General features: G+C 35.5%; 2 protein-coding genes across 3 annotated transcripts in view; both read left to right on the top strand.

Annotated features, from left to right (window-relative positions):
* The first annotated feature begins 134 nt into the window (after positions 1-134).
* Positions 135-9,276, top strand: LOC120345370 (nuclear pore membrane glycoprotein 210-like). Its single transcript, XM_039414793.2, has 2 exons — positions 135-1,277; positions 1,685-9,276. Exon 2 carries the CDS (start codon positions 1,703-1,705, stop codon positions 7,538-7,540), a length of 5,838 nt encoding a protein of 1,945 aa, XP_039270727.2. The 5' UTR covers positions 135-1,277; positions 1,685-1,702; the 3' UTR covers positions 7,541-9,276.
* A 536-nt stretch (positions 9,277-9,812) lies between these two features.
* Positions 9,813-17,511, top strand: part of LOC120346689 (von Willebrand factor A domain-containing protein 8-like) — a 31,425-nt gene continuing 23,726 nt past the window's right edge. For both annotated transcript variants that reach the window (XM_039416493.2, XM_039416492.2), the window contains exons 1-7: positions 9,813-10,247; positions 14,113-14,190; positions 14,946-15,082; positions 15,461-15,571; positions 16,317-16,484; positions 16,678-16,842; positions 17,165-17,329. In XM_039416493.2, coding sequence (XP_039272427.2) covers positions 10,139-10,247; positions 14,113-14,190; positions 14,946-15,082; positions 15,461-15,571; positions 16,317-16,484; positions 16,678-16,842; positions 17,165-17,329 — 933 coding nt within the window. In that variant the 5' untranslated portion in view covers positions 9,813-10,138. The remainder of the gene's footprint in view (positions 10,248-14,112; positions 14,191-14,945; positions 15,083-15,460; positions 15,572-16,316; positions 16,485-16,677; positions 16,843-17,164; positions 17,330-17,511) is intronic.

Below are 17,511 nucleotides of genomic sequence, written 5' to 3'. Positions count from 1 at the left end.
CACGAGAACCGTTTTACCGATCGTCGCGAGATGTCGCAGTTTTGCTTATTGCATTTGACAATCTCGTCGCGCCAAAATAGCAAACGACGTGCTGGGCGTGCATTGCATTGGGATATTGGTAATTTGTAACTTCGTTTTCACCACGATTGAGCTACACGTATTTCGACCGGTTGATGGATATTACTCTGAGAGGATACTCAGAATAAGTAAAAGATCTGTTCTTAAATATAAATCCTATCCCTATCATAATGAAGTGGAACTAATTCTTGAAATTTGCTTTTTCATGCGTTAATTAAAATATTTCTAAATGGCATCATGAAACATATAACTAATACTGTAATAGCCTAGGTGATGACACCAAACTGCCAAATGGGATTTACAATGGATCTGCTATAATGTTGATACAACTGTTCAATAATAATTATGGAATTGTTTCATATGTCTGTATGTATGAAATTCAGTAATGATTTATATTAATTTTTTTATTTATATATAAAATAGGGAGATAGGTCTACTTAAAATAAGTACTGAAGTAATATTTTAAAGATATACAAAAAAATATATATAAATAAGTACCGGTAGTCTTGTATATTTATAAATATATAAAAAGTATAAAGACACGAAAGTATATTTTTCAATATATATACAAATGTATATTTTTCAATATACAAAAGTATTTTTTTCGATAGAAATTGGAATATCGGAATGCTGTTAACTTGCTAGCCGAGTTATTTTAGTTTGAATTATTATATCTTTGTACTTTGCTGATGGGTGCTATTACCTTTAAAACATACTACTTTACCTTAGTTTGGACAAATCGATTGATCGAATCTTGTTGATTTATACTGAGGTACTGATTGCTCTATAACTTATTGATTGTTGGTAAATTTATCACTCCCTATTGCAGAGAGAAAGAGATTTATTTTTTTGTCAATCAAAATGAAATAACAGTCATCGTAATAATAACAAGTAATAAATTAGTTCGGTATTTCAGTATTTTATGCCTTTCACTTACTTTAATTATGTCAACTAGGGCTGAAAGCATTGTATTATTGTACGACTAAGCTAAAAGTGTGTGTTTCACATGTGTTGTTAAATATTGTTAAAAAGTTTATTTTATCTTTTGCACATTTCATTTTCGAAGTTTTGCTCGCTGGTATAAGTTTTAATTTAATTAATATATATTTTTCTTTATTATCAGCAATCATAACTTTAGTTAATTGCTATCTCCCTTGAATATAGGAAAGCTGTAACGACATCACTGGAAAAAGTAACAGGTAAATGGAGCTCACAAATACCTTTCAATGTAAACACTTATGTTTTTTTAGGTTAAGGGTTGGCGGATGGACCATCTTCTATGAGAAATCTAATTGCTATTCATGTCTTAAAAAATGTCCACTTAAAAAGAAGTAATTTCAGATAATTTTGTAGTTTTGAAATAATATTAGAAGTTTCAGCATTTTATTGTCTGTAGAAAAAATTATTTTTAACTGCTTTGAAATTCAACAAAAGTACAGTTCAGTAGTTTTTATATAAAATGTTCACCTAAGCACCCAATAAAATGAAAATGTCATTAAATATTAACATATGAAAATGTATGCTACATTCCATGAAGCCTAAATAGTACTGCTGGCAAAGGTAAGGTTGATCGCATATAAATATATATAGTTCTGTTCTTTTTCAGGTGATTTGTGGAGCAGAGATGTTACCAATATATATCCGAATATGTTTCATCTTTCTATTACATTTCTGTGAAGGTGCTATAGAGCCAAAAATTCTTCTTCCATTTCATGGAGATTACCAGGTCAATTATACAATACATGCTGAAGATGGTTGCTATCAATGGAAATCTCTGCGACAAGAAGTTGCCACCATCAGACCTATCGAAAGTGCTTTTGATCCAGTCAATATGTGCTCTTCATCTGCTATTGTAATTGTCATGAGTACGCAACCAGTTCGAAAGACTACTCTAGTTCTTGCCACCAATGTAAAAACTGGAACTATATTTTCATGTGATATTATCGTAGATAGAATCGAAACTATAGATATTGTGTCCAGAACTCGTGAACTTTATTTGGCCGACCCACCAGAAGAATTGAAGATTAGAGCTTTGGATCAAGAAGGAAATACTTTTAGCAGTACAGCAGGTATGGAATTTGAGTGGAGTCTAGCACAAGATGAAAAATACCACAAAGGATCTGATGGTGAAATGCATCACCCGCCTGTGTCATCCCACAGTATCCTTCACATTCAGAAATTCCTTGATACAATATATGTTGCAGATCCATATGTGGACTCGCTTGAAGTTAAAGGTAAAATGTCAGATACAATTTTGATATCTGGAATTCAAACAGGGGCAGCCGTTGTTGTGGCTAAGTTGGTGAGCACAATAGAATGTCACAAAGCGATTTCAACGTGTAGTGTCAGGTTCATTGTCAGGGATAAAGTTCTTTTGAATCCTTCTCATGATATATACTTGTTAAAACATGCTGTTGTGGAATACAAAGTTGAGCGATGGAGAGAAGGAATACCTTCCCAGATTACTATGCCTTGTCCACAATATGTGTTGGATGTTCGTGACATCACTGGAACTCCTGGATCTGTGATCCACCTCAACAAGGAGACCTCTGTTGTAGTGGGTTTGAATGGGGGGCACAGTCAGTTGTATTTGGTTGACCAACACCTGAAACACTATGACGATTCACTTATGGAACAGGCAACCTCGGATATATATGTTGTAGAAGCTGCATATTTAAGATTTGAAATCTCGCCATATCAAAAATGGATTTTGGAAGTTGGTAGAATATATGAAATAACAGTTCATATTTATAGTGAAGATAATAAGGAAATATGGCCAGCTAATAATGTTCGTTTAGTTGGTGAACTGGATAATAAATATCTCAACGTACTTGAAACAGTAAAAAATGGAACTTGGTTTCTTGTGAAAGCTCTAACAAAAGGAAATTGTGACATAAAGTCACTTTTGAAAGGTGTTGTCAATGTTGGATCTATGATTATGCAAGCTGGTATTTTTAGTAAAGGTAGTGAGAACATGGAGATATTTGATTCTCCGATTTCCACTTTTCAAAATTTGGAAATTTTTGATAGAATTGTTGTAACTCCTCCTGCTGTACTCTTCCCATGGCAGCCTGATCCTCTTCTGTATCAATATACATTTCAAGCATCTGGTGGGAGCGGAAATTATACCTGGTCTGTAAATGAAACTGAATCATCTAGTATTTCATACACAGGTAAAGTTAGTGTTTCTAGTGGATCTGATGAAAAGCATCATCCAAGAAAAATAGCAGTAAAAGCAGCTGATATACGCAATTCCTTTCATTTTGGTACAGCTACTGTCACTATAGCCCCTCCTGCAAAACTGAAATTTGCCATATCTTACCTTGAGGCTGAAGTTGGAGATGAGTTGAATCTGTATATCTCAATGTATGCTAAGATTAACAATGAATATGTAGCCTTTACTGATTGCTCTATCATGAAAAGTCTTGTGTGGACTATACATGATACCAACATTTTTAAATTTGCAAAGAATACTGAGCAAGTGCCAGATGAATTTTTAGATCCAGTTCCACAGACACCACCATGCTTGATGCGCAAAGTAAAGGCTTTGAAGAGTGGACATACCACTGTATCACTGTCCTATCGCAATAAACTTCTAGAGGAAACTCTGGAATCTTCTACAGTTATTGCTGCATATGAACCACTTAAAATACTAGACCCTTCACAGATAGCTGTTGTATCATTAGCTTCTTCCAAAATGATGCGTTTTGAAGGTGGACCAGACCCATGGCCATTGCTTCCGAACAATCACGAGAAAATTATAAGGGGAGACAATGCAAATTTCAACTTTCATCAACAACTTTCAGGCAAAGAATACATTTTCATTGGAACTTGCATGGTTTTGGGTGAAACAACTGTAACTTTAAATATTCAGAATAGGCCATGTGGAACAAATCCTTTTCCAAGAAAAGCTCAAATCACACTGAAGCTTTCTTGTGCCACTCCTGCTTCAGTAAAACTTGCTGTACAAAATCTTCCTCCATCCTGCCCGTTATTTCAAAATCAAAATGAACATTCTGTTGCTCTTGCTGGTGATATTTTGCATCTCACAGTGACCGCTTTTGATAAATTTGGTTATCAATTTGATAATTTTACCTCATTATCCAAGCGTTGGATATCGTCTTCATTTTCAATGGTTTCTGCGAGTACTACAAAGTCGCAATTTGTGCCTAATTCTGATGGACAAACGAAGCACTTCATACGCCAAGGCCTGTTGATGCCTAGAGATGTGGGAGAAAAGGCATTGCAATTACACATTGACAGGTATGAAGATTTTGTAAAAAGAGACATATGCTCCAAGTATGACTGCAAAGTCAGTCCATCTGTTCAAGCATCTGTGGCATTAGATATAGTAAATGTTATAACATTATCCCCACAGTCTATTGTAATGTTTAATAGACCAAATTTCAGTTCGTCAATTGAGATTATTGGAGGATCGGGATATTTTGATCACGAAATTAAAACTGAATCGAATTTTGGAATAGCCAAGGATGTTGTTTTAACAGTTCATAAACTTCCCTCAGACCGGAAAGTTATACTCAATCCAGTTTCCGCAGGGCATGCATCTTTGGAAATTTTTGATCTTTGCATTCCAAAGGCAACGAAAACGGAAGGAGCGAAATCTAGAGCTGGTATAGTGGTATCGGATTTGTCATCTCTTTTCCTCGAGGTCTCTAGCCCTCTTGAGGTGGGAACAACTGGGAAAGCAACAATTCGCCTTGATATGAGAGAACTTTCTGCTCCAAATGAATTGGATTTGAGCATAAATTTGATGTCTGAACCACCTGGTATCATTTCACTTGGAGAACCAAACAGGCATGATGACTTGATATTTCTTGCTGATTTGACTGCACTCAAAGTAGGCACAACTACGATAAGGGCCTCAACAACATCCAGAGACGGTAAATTAATATCCAGTAACTCTGTTAGAATTGTTGTATTTCCACCACTGGAATTAAAACCATCAAGAATCACTGTGATTAGAGGTTCTGAATTTCATCTATATGTGGAGGGTGGTCCACCAGAAGATGTACAAATTCATTATGTTGTAGAAGATGAAGGTATAGCAAGTTCTTCACATGATGGCGTTTTGTCAGCCCATCAGATAGGTAATACAACAGTAAGTGTGAAAGCCACGACAAAAGATGGTCAAGTTTTTCATGGAAAATCAAAGTCTTTTGTTTTTGTTGTTCAAATAAAAGGTGTATGGATTGATAGTCCAACTTTCCGCTTTCAAACTGGAGCAACAGTACCTCTCCATGTTTATGGTTATGCTGGACCTGGATATGACCCAGTAAATTTAGATAGTGATGCGGCAGGACTTGTCTTTAAATGGAAAGTAAATAATCATGCTGTCTTGGATTTAAAATCTGCTCATGCTGAAGCCGGCATAGAAATTCCTGATAGACTCAAATTTACAGTGCTGATAAATGGGATAGGAGAAGGCCAGAGTGGGATATCTGTTTCAGTATCAGCAACTCGAATAAACCTTGGACAATTGGCAAATGCACAGTTGGACGCTGAGATTAAAGTAGTGGTGTTCAATCCACTGATAATATCTCAGGAAAAATTGTGGCTTTCCCAAAATAATCTTTTACTAACACCAGAAACTTCATATTATCTTTTGTCGAATCGAGATGGACTAGTTTCTAGAATGAATTACATGAAACTATGTGAGGAATGCAATCTCAATATCAGCGGTAATAACGATGATGATTGTGTAACTGTGAATAATGAACTAAGGAGCATCACTACAGGAAAAAGTCCTTGCCAAGCAACCATTGTTGTTTCGGCAGAAGAGCGCTTCGGCATTACACAGACTTTGGCAATTCATGTTAAGGTAAAATTAGTTTCTTATATTATTGCACAGGTAAAAGAAAAATTCTATACCAAAAACTCTGATGATCATCTCACTGGTTTTCCTGTAGGGTCATTATTATCTTTAGAAGTTCAGCAATTTGATAGTAATGGAATGAAGTTCGATACTACAGTTCTATGTGATAAATTTGGTACAAATAGGAATGATCTTCTTGAAATAACACCTAGCCCAGCAACAAACATCCTCAAGGTAAAATGTTCAAAAACAGGTGTTACAATTTTCAAAATATGGACTGGAAGTGAATATGCATATAGTTTCCCTTTGAATGCTGTGTCAACTATAAATAATGAAGGTAGCAACATGTTGATGGAAATTGGTTCGAAGAAGTGCTTCAACAGTGCAATTGTCGATGAAGATGGTAATCCGGGAAAGTGGGAAATAAAGCACAATGGCTTCAAGGTGGATAATGTTTCTGGAGCCGTTATGTCATTTTCTCGAGCCACTGCTGATCTTAAATATTTTCTGGACCCAGTTTCAACAAAGGTTGCTTTGTCTTCAAAACCTTTTTCTGCCAACTTTGATGAAAATTTGCTTCCTGAAATCATTACTAATGCTAAGTCTAAATATATTCTGCCGATTAAGTTAGGGGATACAAGTGATATTTGTGATGGTTTAGAAGAAGAAATGAACAAATTTGCACAAAATACATTTGTATGTAAAAGTTTTCTAGTCAATACTATAGATGCTGTCACTGTATTCAAACCGTCAACATTATACATCCCAGAAATTGGTTCCTATGCATGTGTGCTTGATAGAATAGATCTTGCCACCAGTTTAGAAGAGAAGGTATCATTATTTGAAGATGCCAGTTTCACAATCACATTATCCATCAATAGTGATGAGGCAGATCGCGGAATTTCATTTCAAAACCCGGTCAACGTCGGATTCTTACCAGCATTCAAACTTCTGAACTCATCACAAGTTGTCATGAGAGATGAAAAACTAAGACTGTGCATATCTGCAATACAAACGATTCGCGAAAGCTTGGAAATCAATACAGAATCTCGAAATCTTGAGATACATGAAGTTCCAGACACAGAAATCCATGGGGTTGCTTGTTACGAAGTATCATATATTCCACAACAACAGTTCAATCAAGATCATGTTTTAAAGATCTTCTCACCACTTACCCATCAAGAACAACTAGTGTCAATTGCAATTCATTGGCTGCCTAAACTCCCATCACAAACAACTTCTGTTAGCAGTGGAGTGTGCGTTGACCCTGATTCAGCCAGGGAGTCATGGCTTATGTACCAATATTCCTTTAGTTACTTAGGATTGCTTATAGCATTGTTAGTAATATTTATCACAACTGTAGCAATTTTTCTCACTTGTGGATTTTTCAAATGGGCATTCTCGCCTCCAATGACGACACAAGACAATTCCTCGCCTGTTATGGTAAGCCCACAGAGATTATCGACAGGTATGGTACCTTATTCACCAAGTGGGTCATATTTATTTCAACGCTCCAGTCCGGTGCAACGTGGTTCACCATCCTCTCATTCCAATTCCCCTTCTCCAGGGAGGACTCCGTTGTGGAGTTCCAGTTATCGATTACAAGATGCTTCGTTACATCAGCGATGAATGGAATCATTCATTAAAAAATGAGTAATGTGCTATCAAAATAACTGCTATCCAAACTGAATTTGCACAGTAAAATTGTTGGAACATTGTATGTCTGGATAAACTGCGATAAAGTAAAAATTCCAACTTTATCAGAAATGAATTATAAATAAAACGAGCTTTAGCTATACTTTGACTGTGAGGGGCATTCAAAGGATAAAATATTAATGGATTTGGAAATGGGTAACTTGTGAGTGTTCACTGTTAACGTTCGTCAACTCAGACACTGATTCATGGATTTTGAATAGATCATAATTATGATGATGGATTTGTCATTGTCTTTTGAATTGTCAACACATATATCCCATTTTGTATAAGGTGGAAATTAGTTGATCTGTTTTTGAGTATGTGATGGGATGAAAGATGTGCATCAATACTGCCTAAATAACTTTTTTGATATACTTCCGTAAATTCAATCATACTGAAAATATTCCAGTGTGCCAATATAAATTTTGAGAGCTTGCTGCATTTCTCAAGGTGAATTTCCAATATGTTTTCAATGCATTTACCAAAATATAATTTTATGAGCATTTAGAAATCTGTGAATAAGGTTCATATATTGTTTTGCTGTGATCCAATCAACAGTGCCTTCAACTAATCTTAGTGCATGCAATGATTTTACTTTGATTATTATAAATTCTTGAATATAACTGAAATCTGCAAGTTCAATGAAAACACCTCATAGTGCACCAATGTGTATGCTTCAAACAGTGCTCTCATAAATTTTACTATTTGGATAGGTGTTCCCTGGTCGAAACAAGCTGGCTGGTTAACTTGTTCTTCAATGCATAAGTCAGCATTTCCCATGCGTTCTATACACCTTGTGAGAAGTCCAAACCTACTGGACAATTATCACAAATTATTTTGATCACAATGTAAGATTTGCTGACTCTGGACATCTGCGGTGATGGTAGTCTGAGTCACTGTAATTTTGTTAAACCTCACCAATCACCATAATCGGACATCAAAAAGTATTGTGCAATAACTAAACATTAGCGTATTTGAACCAATTTCTGGTAACTTTTTGATGAGACTGCCAAATACTATTTGTGTAATAATGATAGAAAAGCTGATCACCATTTCTTTTCATCATTTTATTGTATTATTTGGTACAATTTTTGATATTGTTTGTCTTCACATTTTTTTGCTGTTTATGTTAAATTACAGTAATTTCTGCATTTATATATGTTTCCATAACATACACATAGGAAAGTACGATTCATCTCCCGACAGTCTGTGCTTAAATTGCTTTTCCTATATTTTACTGTGAAAAAAATGTTTTTTTCAATTTTATACTTTAGGCGGTGTAATAGAAATTATTATTTTGCTGCTGACTATTTTGAGTCATTTCCGATATATGTCTGCGAAACACTTGTATTTCTTGTTGTAACAAATCAAAGTACAGAAGATTGGAACAGATTTACAGTAATTATGAGCATGTTATGGATGCTTATAGGTGTTTGAAAAGAGGAACAGGATCACTAGTCAATTGTTATATACTAAATGTGCTAAAAATTGTGGTTGTTCAACTTTGATCCAACAAGCTTTCTGCCTTTGTTTTGTATATTCGGCCTGTTTGAATAATATTGCTATGCATTCACTTGCTGGCCGTCAGCAAATGTCAGACTCATTTGATGAAATTTTTTACACTTATTGTTCAAGTTTTGTTCTTGAAATATACAATTTCATTCAATTTTTTATAGAGTTGTGTTGTAACCAGAGGGGATTTAGGAAAAGTATTTCACATACATAAGAATTTTTTGGCTTGAGCTAACGAAGAGGTAAAAAGCCACAAATAACTGTAATAATTAGGTTTTTGCCAAAACGAATGGATTACGATTTGGTTGATAATCACACCTCTGAGACTACATTCGAATATTCTGATTGATTGATCCAAATTATTAAGTGTGTATTATAGGTATACTAACGGTATTTAGTAGTATGGTTGGTATACTGATTATATACAGTTGATTAGAAAAAATCGCTAAAGACCTGTTGCCCTATGTCGCGAGAAACACGTTCCATAGTTGATCACAATTGGTTATCCCCAGTTCGCGCTTGATTAGAAAAATCTTTAGAGACCTGTTGCCCCGATGTCGCGAGAAACATATTCTATGGACCATGGTTGATCACAATTGGTTATCACCAGTTCGCGCTTGATTAGAAAAATCTTTAGACCTGTTGCCCCGATGTCGCGAGAAACATATTCCATGGACCATGGTTATCATTCACAATTGGTTATCACCAGTACGCGCATGTCTCTACAAGATTCAGAGATTTTTGTCTGCTATTAGGCAATTTATCATTTCATAAAACAAAACTTTATCTCGCAGAACCAAAATAAGGAAAATAAAATTCACAAGGATAAAGATCTGAGAAGTTTCCGTTGCACAAACTATCCTCGCCGTTGTAAAGAATGCAGCAGTCATTCTATGTGTACGGTACCCACGTGATCTGATAGTGACTTGCATAATGCTGTAATGTTTGCATTGTAATTTGGCTTAGTAAGTTTATTGGCTGTCGCAAGGTCGGACAGTGCCTGATTGCTGGCTGTTAGTAATGCTTAAAATTCTGATGAAAACCAAGCGTGCAGCTCTTCGAGTGAATGAATTAACCAAGATTTTAGATGGAGGAAAGCGTGCATTGTACGTCACAGAAAGCAAATCAGGTACATTATCAGCCTTGTAAATCTGTAATTATATTTGTAAAATTACAGAATTTCGGTGCATATTTGATTGAATGCTGCTCTGTAATACTGTAATATGCATGCCACTGTCTGATATTACACAATCCATCTTCCAGCAGACGGACAGAACTACATGAACATTTAGATTTCATGCATATTTGAATTGCATATTTTATACGGCGCACTAGGAACAATGCGTGGTTGCACTAGGAATGGCGCAAATGATGGTGAATTAGGATGGAACAATAATATTGGCAATTAATTCATCTAATTTTTTATTGCTTATGAAATCTATATTGACTCGAACTCGACTTGTTCCGCTGGGACTCAGATTGGTTATATGTCACTGAAGTTTGAGATTTTCTTTTTGCCGTGGTCATTTGATAAAGATTTAGTGATATGTAGCACCACTCTATTTATAGGGTATTTCACATATCCCTTGGAACAAGGCTTTAAACAAGAAGTTACTGGGGCGATGCTGTTCTTGCATAAAAACTGTTTTGCGCTGTGCAAATTTTGTAGCCATAAGTTTTAAGCTACTTTAAGGTTGTCGCTGACAAGTAGACCGAATGGTCATTTTGCGGTTATCCTGCCATTCGGTACAAATATTTTGTGATCTTTCTTGTTTTCATTTTGTTATGCTTTACCGGAATAGGTAATAAAAAATGATTTGATTGACTTATACATCTAAGTATTTTAAAATGATGAAAATTTTGTTGAATATGGAATAAGGAGATTGAATACAGCTATTGCATAAAAACAGTCCCATCTTCTAAAAGTAGCTTCACAACTTCCCCGTAGCAAAGCTCTAAATAAGTTTTTGCCACTTGGTTGTGACGTCACACAAAATTTGAGAATGAGACGTAGAATTTTACTGCTGATACCTCTATGATGATGTGGGCCCATTGTTGATAACCTGACATTCCTAATGTGACCTCACTGTGCGTGTGCATGCTGCTCTGCTCGTTATGAGACTTTCACCACTATGGAATGCACTGCTGATTGGCTGAAAGATTTGAATCTCATGGAGGTTAACCCTCCCCAACCGGTCGGTCTGGTGCCATTTCACATGGGTTATTTTTTTGTCAACCATTAGGCTCTAAAGCTTCACTCATGGCTTTTTATTAGTGTGTGATAGAGCTCTATTCAGCAATGTATGTAAAACGCACTCATCTGAAAAAAAATATTTTCAAGCCAAAATTCCAAAATTTCTATTGAACTTGCAAGATTTTGTGTCTAGTAGAGGGTTAATAAATATTCCTAATTAATTAATTTTTATTTCAACGTTTTCTTGTATTATTTTCCAACAGAACAACACCAAAACCACTATTATAGCAAGAATGGTTACTCTAAAATTCACGATTGTATTTACAGAATTTTTAAGTTCAAGGCTTCAATTGACAATTTTGATGACATCACACCTCTAATTACTAGTGCACACGCCCCCCTCAATGCAAAAAATGTTACTTTTTTCGACGGAAATGCGCAGAAAGCCGTTAACATTCTAATGCGCGCCATTACGCGTGAAAAATTACCATTAATTTTACGTTTTTTTAGCGTTTAAAAAATCTCTATATCTCTGCCAAGTATGGTGCAGTCGAAATCATATTTATCAAAACATTACAGCGCCAGGGAGGATATATATGACTGAAAATACATGCTAAACCAGGGGTCACCAAACTTTTTTGACCGCGGGCCGGATATGACTCAAACTGTGTGGAAACGGGCCGGGCGAATATATTTTTGTCGATGCAATACAATAAATTCACAAAAGTTGGGAAATCCATTCAATTTATTCAACAATATATATGCTATATTTCTGAAGACTCGAATATTAAATTCTATCTATATCGGTATCGCAGAATATAGATCGGGAACAAACTAGGAAAACAATTATACAAGATTTCTATATCTAGACAACTATTCTGAGTTTAGCTGTTATCAAAACGTTGCAGTCATGAATTAGGAATGTTACAAAATCCGCTTTTTCGCTTCAAAAAAAATGTACGCATCACGTCTGCTAAGTACCGTTACGCCGTGTCGGAATACCGCTCATAAAAACGACTACGGACTGCCTGCTATAGCATGGAATTCCAAGAAATTTTGACATAAATAAACAACTATTATCTGGTATTTGATTTTTTTCATTAGCGCATAAATTTCCCAACATTCGGAGCTTTTAAAAATTACGCTTTATTTATACGTAGTACAGATTAATGATATTGTCTATGGACACCAATAAAATTTATGTGACCGTGTGTATTTCTTTCGTAACTTGATACTTATCAATTTTTATGAAATTGGTACAATCAGAACATCGTTAATTATTACCGTCAATGAACCACTGTCAAACTAACGTGCACAACTCCATCGTTTATTTGCGACGATCTTTCGGCGGTATCAAGACCGTTGCCAGAATAAAATCCTGAAATAGTCTCAATATTCCATAGATGTGACGCAGATCGAAAGACTAGTGATTGATATGTGTTTTTTTTCATATTTATTACAGTTCTTATGAAAAAAGTAATACAATCCTTATGGAAAATATTGGCCTGTCTGGTGGTACTAAAATTCCGATATCTCCGTTATTTCTTGATCGTTTTTTATAAACTTGGTATTGTTTTCTTATTTTCACTCAGATCCACTGGCGCAGTTTTTATTTAAATCGGATAAACTTTAATTTTTTGTAACATACCTACATGAATATTCGCATATAAGCAGTACAAAAGTTAGTGTGACTTGTGAAATTGGAGCAGTAAGCGAGGGATTACAGTACTGTAAGCGCAACATGCACATTCAACGTTCATTTTAGCACAAGAAACGTAAACAGTAAACGTAAAGCACACGCCACGAGTGCATCTTTCGCAGAAAACGTTGCATACCGGTGGAAAATTTTAGCCTATTTTGTCACAGCTAATTCTAGACTAATTTTTCATTACTACTATTAAAACTACAACTCCTAAGGAGGCAAATGATGATTGACGTATTTGATTCATACTTAAATTTCCCAAACACAACCAAAAACTAACGAATAGCATTCAAAATCGCAAAAGAGGAAGTATTGTTTACAACCACGACTGAAAATCTGCCAGGGTGACAAAACAAAAGTATCTAAGCGGATGCGAAAAGGCTTATTATTACGTCACGTTTTTGCATCTTGCTGATTGGCCAATGTTAGGAAATTTACAAGGAAGGCGATGTTCGGGGAAAATTTCCCTTAAAAACAAATTCGAATTTTTGCGTGTGGTATCGCGGGCCGGATAAAATGACGCCGCGGGCCGGATCCGGCCACGGGCCATAGTTTGGTGACCCCTGTGCTAAACCAATAATAAGTCATTATAAAGGAGTTAATGTTATTGATTTCCTGTCTTGAGTTGCGTCAACAATTTCACACATCTGAATGGCGATTTTGAAATCAACGCTATTTATACGATTCGCACTTTGCGTCACGGCTGGAGTCTCTTTTTCGTGAAATATACGAGTCAACTATAGAACATTGACTGTAAAACCCCATTAATACTATTTAGAGTTGGACTAGGCATAATAATACTGGCATCCGGCTGTGTTGGGTTTGATGTGCCATAGAAATGCTGGACTGTGTGTGACAGTTCTACAGAGTGGTTCACATAAAAACATCAGCACATCAGCCTGACTGGACTGATAAACTAGTAAATTTACTGATTGCAATGCCTGTCTGGACTAACAAACTGAAGAGAGGCTGTGGTTTATCATAGGTAGATTAAGCCATTCCATCAGTTTCCTTTCTTCAAATAAATGTCCAAAAACCTATCTTTCATAAATCTGTTAACAACTGCAACTGACTTTGGGGCATTCCTTTATTTTTCAGATGGCCATGTTAATATTGGAGACACAAAGGTTCCAGTGAAAGTTCCAGACCACCCTTTGCATGTTCCATATGGATTTGGTAAGTAGACACATCGACTATAGTTTACCTCATTTACAATTGATTAGATGCTTACTCATTAGAAGGGAAACCCATGATTTTAAATATTAGAGAAACTGCAAATGAAACAGCTTTCTCATTTCAGTTGGTGCCATTATTCTTAGATGTTCCATAAATGATACTTTGTTGCGGGTCTAGCATAGTACCGACTTTGCATATGTCATCCCTAACCCCACCTGAATGTCACTGCGTCGTCACAATCATGTCATAGATCTTACCAAATTATAGCTGTTATCGCTCATAATGGTATCTGTGCAAATGCTATCGACTAACGCCAGAAATCTCTAATATTAGATCATATCTTGCTCAATTTCGGGTCATCGTCTGCATGTTTTGTATTATTTTCGTATATTTTGATGGGCCTTCTTACGTCACTGTGACATTACGATGATATAGTTTTTATAAAGATGTAATCAGATCATGGTTAAGAATGACACATGCAAAAATTGTTGAGACAAAAAAAGAAGGACCTTTACTGTACCAGTACCGTTATTGCTTCATACCAAAAACTAACTCTGAATTTGATATCAAGGTCCCACTTCACTAAGTTAAGTTATTGTTTATTTGTAGTTTTCCAAAGCCTGTCTATCTATCATTTCCATCAATGGTAAGTACTTGAGCAAATTATTCTTTTGCAGAAACGCTTCAGGTTGATTGTGAGATAAAATAGACATTCCATAAACCAATAAATTTCTTTTTCCTATATATAATTCCAGTGCCATCAGGAAATCCATTGCCTCAATCGACTATCAGACATTTAAGATGGATGGCACAAAAGGATTTACTTGGTCAAGACATTTTTCTTATCGGACCCCCTGGACCACTACGGCGCTTCCTCACTATGCAATATCTGGTTTGTGCGCTTTTTTGTTAGATGTTAGATCAGTCAAACACAGTCTTTGTATTACTGTGAAATTGCACTAATATTTCGGGTGTCTCCAAAATGTTGTGTACCTCTTGTACCACGTGTCCCACTGGTACCACGTGTCAAGTGGGACACGTGGTACAAGTGGGACACGACATTTTGGAGACACCGCTAATATTTCTGCATTTTACATGTAATAGTATGAATTCTTTTATGTTAAACATATAATGCCCCATTGCATTGTATTAGTATCATGTTCATATTCTTTCAGTCTGAAGATTTTCAGCTCAAAGATGTTACTGTAATGTCTTTTAGATACATTGATTGTTTCATGTATTGAGTATTTTTATAACATTTCATTCGTAGGAACTCACAAGAAAGGAAGTGGAATACATAGCCCTTTCAAGAGACACAACGGAAAGTGATTTAAAGCAAAGAAGAGAAATTAAAAGTGGAACATCCTACTATATAGATCAGGTCAATATTGTAGCTGCGTATCAATTGTGCTTATGGTTTGAAAAGAGTTTGCTGAATTTGGGAGTTTTTGTGGCTGGTATTTAGAATTTTCCAGTATTCGAATCCTCAGGTTCAGTATTTGTATTGAGTCGTAAGTGTTTGTACTTGGTGAAACAATGTAGATCATCTTGCAGTGGTGTTATGACCAGGGCACCGGCAATCTATTGTGGTAAGCTTGACTTCAGCTCCAGCTTCCCATCCCTGGTTATATCTAGCTTTAAGAGAGAATGGTATAGTTACTTCGTTCTTACAATTGTTGTCAAAATTAATCATATATTTGTAAACATAAGTTGATTGTTAGCCATGCCCAAGTCAAATGAGGATTCACAGAAATTTTGCTCAGTAATGCTTCAAAGTAAATTCATAAAAAGGGATTTTTTTGTGTGGTTATTACAATGTTAGTGATTTTATCATTGTGATTCTTTTAGCTTGGGTTGATTGAACATAATATAGCTCTAGTAATTATTGGTCAATAGCAAAATCTTAACCCAATAATTTTCAAAATATTCCTGTCTATTTTTCTTCACATTTTTGGTGAATTTATGGCATGACATTTTCAAGAAACCAATCTAATGTAATCGATATGTTGCTCTGCAATTGAAATAACCTGTCACAAATTTCAATATGATTAGGTTACTCTTACTTGTTATGTTATTTCCTTGCAATGAGTTAACGGAAAAACCAATTTTATTGTTTGTAATTTCAGTGTGCTGTTAGAGCTGCTCTCCTTGGAAGAGTTCTTGTCATTGAAGGTGTTGAGAAAGCCGAGCGTAACGTACTTCCTGCATTGAATAATTTACTTGAGAATCGAGAAATGCAACTAGATGATGGACGTTTTCTCATGCATCACATTCGTTATGACAAATTGCTAGAAGTAATGATAATAATATATATGACTTTTACAGTAAATAATATAACCCTTTTGCAAGATATTTTGGGCATCAATAAAAGTAAACCCCAAAAGACAAGAAAGTTTTGACAATTTCATCCTGATTATTTAAATTATCAAAAAGATTAGTTTAACTGCATCAATTTTATTTTTTGTAATATTGTATATTTTTGTGTAGCAATTCGGTAAAGAATCGATGGACAGTTGGCAGTTGGTACGAGTGAGTGATAAGTTCAGAGTGATTGCACTTGGTTTACCAGTACCCAAGTATAGAGGAAATCCACTCGACCCTCCTCTCAGATCTCGATTTCAAGCAAGAGATATTTATCATCTGTCATTCAAGGTATTTAGGTTTTCATTATTTCATAATTATAGACATATATCCTGATGTCTGATGGGTTAAACATTGATCCAACAAAAGTTCACAATAGAACTGTGCCTGCACACAAGGATCAGGACCGTTGCCAGAAATTCGAATGAGGTTTGAAAAATGATGATGAGATGAGATATAAAAAAAACGTAAAGATACTAATGGCCCAGGCCAGATCTCTATCCTGTAGTTTCATCTCAGTTCTGCTAATGTCAAGTTGTCAATCGTCAACATCGTTTATTATTATCGCACCTACCAAAGTTCAAAATAATGTTTATCTGTTTTGTTTTAACAGGATCAACTTGATGTTTTATATGAGCATGCTCCAAATGTTGAATCGAATATATTAGCACAAATTCTCTCCTGTGCTAATACTCTTGCTACTCAGGAATCTGCAAGTCTTGGTCTGCCTGACTTCCCACTAGAGAATCTCGTACATGCTGTGAAAATTTTAGACAAGGTGGGTCTCACCTAATATATTGAAGTAAAAGTTTTTTTTTCTTCCTCCTTACATAAATGTTGGTGTTTGCTTATCTTCATGGTAAAGCCAAAGTAGATTATGTCACATTTTTCAGAAATGGACTTTTTCCAATCATCTGTCATTATGGACTAGGTCTAGGGCTAAGCTATACTCAGATATGG

The sequence above is a fragment of the Styela clava genome, chromosome 8 (assembly GCF_964204865.1).
Source record: "Styela clava chromosome 8, kaStyClav1.hap1.2, whole genome shotgun sequence".
NCBI lineage: Eukaryota > Metazoa > Chordata > Ascidiacea > Stolidobranchia > Styelidae > Styela > Styela clava.
The sequence above is the reverse complement of the archived record's forward strand: the minus strand, read 5'-3'. Positions and strand labels throughout refer to the sequence as shown.